Source organism: Typopeltis vanoorti, chromosome 8, assembly GCF_054136105.1.
Source record: "Typopeltis vanoorti isolate ZY-2024b chromosome 8, IOZ_Tvanoo_1.0, whole genome shotgun sequence".
Taxonomy (NCBI): Eukaryota; Metazoa; Arthropoda; class Arachnida; order Uropygi; family Thelyphonidae; genus Typopeltis; species Typopeltis vanoorti.
In genome coordinates, this window is record NC_143556.1 from 111,534,271 (window position 1) to 111,544,182 (window position 9,912).

The 9,912-nt window shown below is 36.7% G+C and overlaps 1 protein-coding gene across 1 annotated transcript; it reads right to left on the reverse strand.

Moving 5' to 3' along the window:
• Positions 1–833: 833 nt before the first annotated feature.
• LOC150104285 (uncharacterized) lies at positions 834–9,683 on the reverse strand. Its single transcript, XM_090396892.1, has 2 exons — positions 9,546–9,683; positions 834–1,941 (listed from the first exon to the last, which is right to left on the reverse strand). Exon 2 carries the CDS (start codon positions 1,923–1,925, stop codon positions 915–917), a length of 1,011 nt encoding a protein of 336 aa, XP_090253018.1. The 5' UTR covers positions 1,926–1,941; positions 9,546–9,683; the 3' UTR covers positions 834–914.
• Between the last annotated feature and the right edge of the window lie 229 nt (positions 9,684–9,912).

The window sequence follows — 9,912 nt, forward strand, 5'->3', positions numbered from 1 at the left end:
TTCGAATCCAGTCTAGGATGCAATCCGCCAGGATACTTTATAATGGTTTTCAGCTGATCTCATACGAAGGTGACAGTTTTATATTCCGCTTGTAAAAATCAGCTGGCGAAATCCCGCACCTAACTCACCTATCACGCTGGCTTCATGGCCTTAATTGCTTTGTTATAATTCGATCCAATACCTACTTGCTTTCTTCTCCGTTCTCTCCTTGTTACAAATCTGAATTTAATATAATTGTTTTATGTGCATTTAAGTGCATCTTCTTTTTTTTTTTTTTTTTTTTTTTTTTTTTGAGGCGTTGATTTTTCTAAAGTGGAAAACTTTAGAAGGAAGGTAGGAAAAGGAAAGGGAAAAGTGTATTAAGGATAGTCTAGATGAAAAATAATCACATGAGAACTGGCTAATGTGTTTATTGAAATGACATTTTATTTTAAATGCATTCAACTAAGGGAAATAGCTTTAAAGTGTTTAATGTACGGAACACTTTAGGCTATTGCTCCACAATGGCCGTTCACCTGATTATATTTATTCCAAATTTTATCTCGAAGGTTCCATAAATGGTAGATCTTAAGAAAGTGATTGTGTGTTGATAAATTGAAGCCATGTAGGAATCAAAATAAAAATACTTTATAAATATATTATATAATTACAACACAGGTCTAACATGATTTCCTGTAGGATCTATAAGGCGCTGAAGAAATCTTCAGACAGTGCGTAATGAATTATCACTGCTTTCTTTGAAGAATACCTGAAGTTTGACCACAAAAATAAAGCAACACTGCTCTCTTTCTATTACTGACAACCTTTCAGTTTATGTTGTCAGCTATTTGCAGTCATATCGTTCTTTTTATTATTATTATTGTATTGACTTAGAGAAATCGCGACCATTTCATTTGTGTATGTGTTTGTTAACATCACAGGGTATCGTAAGCGACGTAACTACACTCTGAGCCCGAGCATGACGAATCTGAGAATTCCATCGTAGAATATGATGCGTTTAAGGAAAAAGGTGGATGGCAAGAACCGGCTGGCCATGCTGGGGTGGTGCTGGCGTGGACTGAAGAGGCGAGACAGTCATATGCCGCCGGGACGGATACAGAAGAGGACGGAGAGGATCCGGGCTCCTGACTGTGCGTTAGGGAACAGTTTTCTGTGGAGTAAGACTGCTTCTGGGCATCTCCTTTGCCATCCCTCTCTTTCGTGTCCAGCATCTTGAGCGTCTCGGTCAGGGCCCAGATGTAATTGTGAGCAAACCTCAGAGTCTCGATCTTCGTCAGTTTTGTGTCGTCGGGGAAAGTGGGGAGGACGCAACGAAGTCTATCCAGCGCTGTGTTCAAGTTGTGCATACGATTGCGCTCGCGATCGTTCGCCTTCAAACGCCGATTTCGTTTCAGCTTCACGACGCAGCCGGGATTTCGATTACGAGACCGAGATTTCGTGTACCTCTTCCTGCGCGTGCCAGACTTCGCGGAGCTTTTGTCATCGTTGTCGTCGTCCTGCTTCGCTTCACGGCACCTCTTGTTTCCTTTCGCACTTTTAACCTTGTCTCCGTATCCGGTCGAGACAGATTCGGCTTTCACATCCTCGGTGTCATTTCCGCGAACTGACAACAGTCGACTGTCCGATGACGACAGTTCTCCATCACCGTCATCGAAACCGTCGTCGTCATCGACGTCATCGTCCATCCACGCTTCATAACTTTCTTTCGGCGTTGCAGGGTCGGAAGTTTCCTCGCCGTCCCACCGAAGGTGGGGTGGCTCCATTTTGACCGCCACAGGAACGTGTGCTGCTTCCATCTTGACCTTCACAGGGAGCATGTTGACCCTAGCGGGAGATGACACGGCAGCACCCTGCCCGACTGTTTGTAAGCGAAGAACGGCTGCTTGAGCTGCGGTGGAAGGAGAACGCAGCGTCTCCGCAGTCATTATTTATAAGGGCCACCTAGAAAGCAGAAAAGTAGAATAGATCGTGAGAGACAAATATGCACTGGGAAAGCGACTCAGAAATTATGGTTTTAAAAAATCAGTTATTTTAAGTAATGCACATACAGTAACACAAATTCAAACATATTTATTTAATAATTAATATTAAAAAAAAACAATACTGAATTATTTGAACAGTTTATTTGAAAGACTTTGTACCCATTTTATTTATGGATGATTTATTTTATATTATTATGCCAAATCCAAACATGTTGCTAGTTTAAACATCCGCTAATAAACAACATCATAAAAATTTCACGGATAAATTTAATTTTAATTACTAATTATATGAAGAGCGAAAGGCTTCAATTAAATAACTTAAATAAGTTGAATTTTAATGTCTACAATCTCTTGGTTCGCTTTTCCCCGAATATTTCATCTTTCATTTTATACGCAAATCATATACACAAAAATGGAGAATTACAAAGACATTTAAACTTAGCTTAGAATAAACGCTTAACTGCAATTATTAAGATGATTGTGGCTAACTCAATAGTAGCAAGTAATTTTCTAAGTTTTCTTCTAGAATTATAAGCAATGTTATTCTGTAACCTACGTCCTGATTGTTCTACATTAGTAGAACAATTTCGATTATTTTTCGAACAATTCGAACGTTTGTAGAACAAACGTTTCACGATTGCTCCCTTGCTGCTACTCGCACCCAATGCCTTCCGCACCATTCTCATTGGGAGAAAGATCAGTATTTCGATTTTCGTCAGAGAACGTCTTTCCGTTTCTACAGATTGGGTGTTCAAGTTTTGTTTGGTTTCTAAAATTGGTAGAGTGCAGTCCTAAAATATATTGCGTGAGTTTAGGACAATCGTAGAGAAATCGTTTGTTTGAATAAAATGGAACTTTTTGCTACTTGAAATAAATCCCATATGGTTAATATACTATTAGGCTTAACTGCATAATAAATGACAATTCTCTCTCTCTCTCTCTCTCTCTGTGTGTGTGTGTGTATATTATATATATATATATATATATATATATATATATATATATATATATATATATATAAACAACTAAGGCTGTGAGGCCAACTTATTAATTGTTGAATGTATTTTCTGGCTGTTTGGCTGGATGAAAAACTCGAGTTTATTGAAAGAAAGCCCCACCCTCTTCACATGAGACCGGCTAACTCATCTTCAGTTGAAAACCTTATAAATATTTCTTGACTCCTAGACAGAACTCGAACCCACTCCAGGTCTTTCCATCTAAAGAATAAAATCTGCGATATTTCTTCGGGCGAAAAGACCTGGGATCGAATCCCGTCTAAGATGCGAAAAACCTTTGTAAGGGTTGATCGGCCAACGAGCCTTCCATCTGAAGGCTCGTTGGCCGATTTCATACTAAAGTGGTAGCGTCTCCTATAAAACAGGAAAAGCAGCCAGAAAAGCAAAGCGCATACAGACATAACTTTACTTGCTTTGTCCGTAATTGCCAACTACATCCTCGCAACTGCCCAAGGGAAAAGCTCTTTCAGTATTAAAAATGTCCAAGTATTTTTATTTTATTTATTTTTTAAGTTAGGTTTTCCTTTGCCTGACCGCGCCTTGTCGTAGATTAACTCTGCCACTTCCCGATCGCTTTCTACTCATATTACGGTGAACTTAATAGTATCAGTTTTCTGACCTATCTACAAATACAAGACCTCTCCCTGCCAAGTGGTTGAGAGATCCGTCACAATAACTGCTTCGTCCACCAATTTCATTCTCCTGCGAGAGGCAGTCTAGAGAGAGAGAAAGATGACCCTATCTCCCGCTGTTTACGGTCCATTGATGTCAACCATGTTTCAGTGACCAGTGGTGTGAGAGGGTACCATGGCTCAAAGAACCGGACCACAAACATGTTCCACAACAACGAAATGGGGGAGTCAGGAAATAGTGGACCTCTTATCCTGTTTACTGGTGCAGGGATTATGGCTAAAAATACCTTGGCAACCAGTGGTGTATATGCACCTACGCACACACAAACACACAGAAAGAGTCACTCGATACGACCAGATAGATCGACTGTGTGTGTGTGTGTGTGCAAAGCTACGATTAATGTAATTCACCTTTCCGAATCAAAGTTATCCAAGTAAGAGGAAAAATTGAAAGCAACCCATTATGTAAACAGTTGAAACCCTCGATTATATTTAGATTGCTCAATAAGTTATGGCGTATAGGGAATGAAATAGATGAACTGTTCTCGTTCTAGAATGGACATCTCAAGACAAGTACTCATCGGAATAAACAGGATAGGTGTTTAAATGGTGGGTTCCAATTTGAGATGTCTGCGTTTCGGTAGCTCATAATTCCCGCTTTAGTCTTTTTTTTGCGGTTAGCTCGATATATGAATTTATATATAAAATGGAGAGAAATGAGAAACATGAATATTAAAAAAAAAAAGAGTCAAATCATGGTTCATCGAGAATCGTTTTGAAGAAAATTGTGTGTGTATCCTGTTAATCAATGAAGTCTAATATCTGTTCGTATAAAATTACGAGTTCCATTTAATGGAATTTTGCAGTGCTTTTAAGATAAGAATTTCTAGACTTATATTTATCTCTTTTTAGACGTTCGAATTATAATGTATGTCTTGAGACAAGTTGTTCGTTCTACGCTAGAAACATGGCGATAAATTTACGATGAATACATAATGAAAAATCAATAAATCTCATAGGACATAAATCGGAAATGCAATACCCTCCTAGAGAGCATAAGTTTGATAAAATCATGAATCTTCCTCGAACGTTTTTCCTTTTTACCCAGAGAAGCACTCATACAGGAACTGTAATTACTGTGTTGGCAGATGGGGTGGTTGTTTTCCGTTTCTTATTGTTGTTGCTAGCTCAGTGTTTTGACAACAATGGGTGATAGCAACGCTGACCAGTAGTGTGTGTGTGTGTGTGTGTGAGTGAGTGAGAGGGTGTTTTTGGAGAATTTATCTGCATTAGCTTCCTGGTGAATACCGATATGAACTTGGCTTGAAAAACTGCTTTAATCTTCGGAGTTTATCTGTCGCCCTCCGATGACCACACACATACTAACTGAATACCGTGAGTATACTCCACTTTGTTCTGTCATTCTGAATTCGATTAGCGCAAGGATAAAGAACGGAAATGAAGCAGCTGGTAAGGTTGTTGTCATTGCAGGCTCATTTGCGATATTAATATGTATCAATGACTGTTAATAAATAAAAAAGGGGGGGGGGGGGGCTAAGGCAATCAGTGCGATATCACTGGACGTGATATTAAAATCACCAGCACTCAAAGGAAACTCCTTTGCGTGGGTCACTGGTACAGGGAACAAGGCATTTTGTTCTTAAAGTAATGAGTAGTAATTATCATCCCATTTTTGCGAAAAAACAAACAAAAAAAAAAAACTAAGTTTCTTAAAAACGTTTATTCAGTCCTGTGTTATTGTTTGATACGATTTTGTTGGCTGGCGAACTGATTACAGCGCATATGACAACGCACTCTACAAGCTTTGTTTTTAAAAGATAATTATTATTCTCTATGGCAGCAAATGCTGTAGAAAGGATTTTATTTAATTTTTAATAAAAATTAAATAGAAATGAACAGATAATGTTCATTAGAAATCGAAAGCGATAAATTTGAAAGAGATTCTCTCATTTAACATTTAATCTCCTTTGTCTGCAATGTTATTTTATCGTTAACATTTCTTAAAAATCCCATTTTCGTCATTCGACTTGTACATTTCGATTTAGTGGTTGAGGTCTTCAGTCGTAATCTAATGTTTCGTTTTTCATCTGTTCTTACGTAGATTCGCTTCTAGCTTCAAAGAAAAAATAGAAAACATAAATGGAAATCTTTCATTTTTTTCTTCTGCAGTATTCATCAGCGAAGAGCTTCACAAAATATGCGTAGTAACTTGAAGCTCGTCAGTTATCGACGAGAAATATTATATCCGGAGAAGAGTTAAAAAATATAGGCAGTGGTGTATGCATGAGCTTCCTCAGGGGAGGCAAGCTTAATGCTCTTTAAATTTTACTTTTGCCCTTTTTTTTTTTTACTAGTATCTACGTTATGCTATCAGTGAGTACTAAAATACAGCACAACCAAAAATTTGCTAAAATGATCAGTGATAAATCGGTATCATAAGTGTGTGTATGGTGTATGTGAGAGAGAGAGAGGGAGAGATTATTGGAAGGAGGAATTCCCTGGATACGCTGCGCAATCACTGCATAAGACATATATTTGCAGGAATTAAGTACAAATTAAGTTACAAAATTAAAGTGCTAATCTTGGTAATTTGTTTTCTTGATCAGGATATTTTAGAGAAACAGGAAAAAAAAAACTTGTTAGGGAAAAAAACAGAGAGAGAGAGAGAGAGAGAGAGGAAAAAAAAAAACGAAATGCTAGACATTCATTTATAAATCAAAAAAAAATATACGTTACTGCTACACTTGGAGTGTAGCAGTAACGTATATACGTCTTGTTGGAAGAAAATATATAATGTCTTTGTATGAGGACGTACACACTCACGGACAATCTGATGAATAGCAAATATTCGCGTGTGTGTCGATAGTGTATCCCATCAACGATGAACATTGAGAAGTGCTCCCCATAACTTACAAAAGAAAATAGGTCACTGAATCCGATTTTCATAGACTGAAAAGAAGGCTCAAAATTTGGTTAAACTGTTTCTTTAACGACTAACATAAATTTGTTAAGAGAATTTTCTTCTTATAAAATTAGGTACAGAAACCAATTGATATGGATGCAGCGAAATTGTATTCATTTTATATATTTTTTGTTTTATATAATAATCCCGCTCTAGAGATCAAACATTCAACTTTTCAAGCCAACAAAGAGAGGGGAATCTCACACATGACGATGAAATTAACCCCCTCCCCCTCCTTAAAGACAATAACAAACATCCATGCCTATTATGGGATTCGAACCCGCAGCTTGTTGGCTAGAGAAATTTAAGCTTTCAAATAACAGAGTTTCTTCAGAGGTATCAATTACAAACTGAATAAAATCATGGAAATGAAAACACATTCTCTTAATTACAGAAGATCAGCCAACAGTTAAATGTCATTTCCTCCCTGCAAGAAGCAAATAATTTATTTTACCGACGAAGCCAGCGTATGTCTGTTGCTTTCTGTGGTATGTGAAGAAGCATCGCTTATAGGCGTCTGCTACGTACATGTTTACTTAGGGCGCAGGTTCCATCGTCGGGAATTGTCAATATCTGTTATTCCGGCGTGTGAATGTTTTTGTTAGCAACTTCCAAGGAGAGATCCGCACTCGGCTTCCTGAAAAGACTCAGGAATTTATTTTATATTTTTTATTAACATAATTCGATGAAATTGAATTATATTTAACAAAAGGGTGCACATCGCTGTTTAGACTAAGCTATAGAAGAGTAAGAGTTGATTGGATACAATTATTATTTTTAGAAATAATTCGCTTGGCACAATGAATAAGATTTTACAGTCAAGAGCGCATAGTTCGGATAAGGAATAATATACGTAAGTGAATACAACTTCTTATTTTCTAACCAAACAAAGGAATACAACCGTTTCCACGAATTAAAAGGTCAAAGTATTCCATGCCGATAATCTGAATGTCTTGATTATAGTACCATACAGAAGCAATTATTAAAAGTTAAACATGAGTAGTATATGTATTATTCCTCTCCTAGGAACTTCATCCTACCGATGGAAATTGGTATATTTGCTTGCTTAGAAAATAACAATTTGTATTCGTTTAAATATATCATTACTTATCCAAAGTAAGGATAGAATTCTTGATAACACTGAAATCAGAAAAACTATATTCATCATTAAAATCCATTTTCGGCAATTTATTGAACAATCGACTGTTTTATTTACTTCATTCATAAAACACCAATGATATCTACTTAAAAATCTCATTGGAACAAATTGAACTAAATACTGAGAAAGCAAGAAGTCCCCTGCAATTTAGAAACATATAATTAGTTGATATTGTTTTAATTAATGAGAATATACATTACCCCTCTAAAATTCCAACAGTACCATAACTTCAGCATCAAAAAAGAACGCTAATAAAAAGACAACGTTTAAATTAGAATCAATTTGCATCCAACTTCTTGCTTCTTCAGAACTTGGTTGCTGTTTTGTTTTTGTTTTTTTTATATGTGATTTCTCACTTGTGTCGTAGATTTATTTAAATAAAAATTTTATTTAAATCACCGCACTTTGATTGACTGATTTACGTATCAATGGATGCCGGTTTTAGGGATTCAGTTAAACTATCTAGTTCGGAATTTTGACTTTTTTTATTATTTCAGAATTCATGAATCAGTATTCTGTTCTTAATTTTAACTGTTATACTTAATCCTTAACTATTAATGTAAAGTTTTGCATTGAAAAGAGCGACTTGTGCGATACATTAATTTCATCGCATAATTTCTGAAATCAACTTTATAAAAATCGCTTGAATCATTAAAAAAGCAGTTTGAAAATATGCTTGGCCTCTAGTGGATTCTCTGATAGAATTTTTTGGATAAGACTATCACAAAGAAGTCAGCTTATCCTCAGGATGTAATGATAATCCCTCCTGCGCATTCGCGGAAGTATCTTGTTGAGATTCTTCAGCAGGATGAGCTTTGAAGGATCGAAATGCTAGGGGACCCAAGAAAACGTCCACAGACACAACAAAAATTCATTTCAGGGTAGCCAAAAATTTCTCGTTTCGCCCATTGCCTTTGCGCTGCCTACACATACTTCAAAATTCTTAAAATTTTGGAGTGAATATTATTGAAATATATGTTACCTTGAAGTTTACTTTGACTAAAAGAAGATAAACTTTACCACATGTTCCAATAATCTTATGTTTTGAATAAAGTTTTCGTGGTTCACTCCCTTTCGTAGTATGGAATGTGGCATCGCACTTACATCCATACACACGAGTATATCGAGTCGTTCTTTAAGTTGAACTTAATGTGGTTATTAAAATTTTCATGATCTTTTATATTCACTGTCATTTCATCATTCTTGCTCTAGATTATTGGAGCATTTGGCATTTATCCTTGCAGGTCTCTCTCTCTCTTCAGATAATCATATTTCACACTCCTCCTAATTAAGGGATTAAAAGAGGTAGCTAAAGCAAAGCACATGAAGGCTTACACAAAATACAAATACTTCTTTTGAAGACTTATCCTTCTCTCATCTCATGCAACTATCGACTCTTCACTAGATAATTATAATATCAGATAATTCTTGAATCAATATTTTATTCCGTATTATTATCCATGAATATTATTTTAATTAGGGAGTGAATGTGTACTATTTAAATCAAATATCTATTAAGTAATTTCCTCCAATTTAAAAGAAACAACAGTTGTTTGGTTTTTCAATTATAAAATTAATAATGACATAGCAATTACTTTCTTATCATATAAGTTCCCAGCCCGAATAAGATTATATATGTATCCTAATCATCCAAAGTCATGCTAATAGCATCATTGAAGGCAATAAATGTAATATGTCATTGGAGCCTTCTCTACTATTGCAAATAGAGCTATTTCTAGCAGTAAAAATATGTAGAATTTGGATCATACGTACCTTTCCAAGTATCAATAATAATTCTATAGAGAGGGAAGTCTGTGCCACTGAGATCACTTAAGCAATGTAGTATTCTGTCCCGCTTTTCCCGTTGCTTAGGTTTTCTTCCGCCACCGTGTTAAGCACCCGAAACGTTCGCAACACGAAACTTCTGCACACGCACGTGCTACTGGCACGAGACTTTTACATGCGCTGTTTTTATATGGCGGTTCGCGTGTTAGCGCCACAGGAAGCCGTTCGAGTCCTCTTGGACACCGAGTCTTCCTGGCGACGACCAATTGCTCCACAGTCCTCGGTGTCACTTGCTATCTAACTGCCTGGGGAGGTGGGGCGTTCTTTCCCTCGCGCGCCTGTCACCATTTCTTCC

Excerpts from the sequence above, each read along its gene's own strand:
- LOC150104285 (XM_090396892.1), bottom strand. The coding sequence starts at position 1,925 with ATGACTGCGGAGACGCTGCGTTCTCCTTCCACCGCAGCTCAAGCAGCC.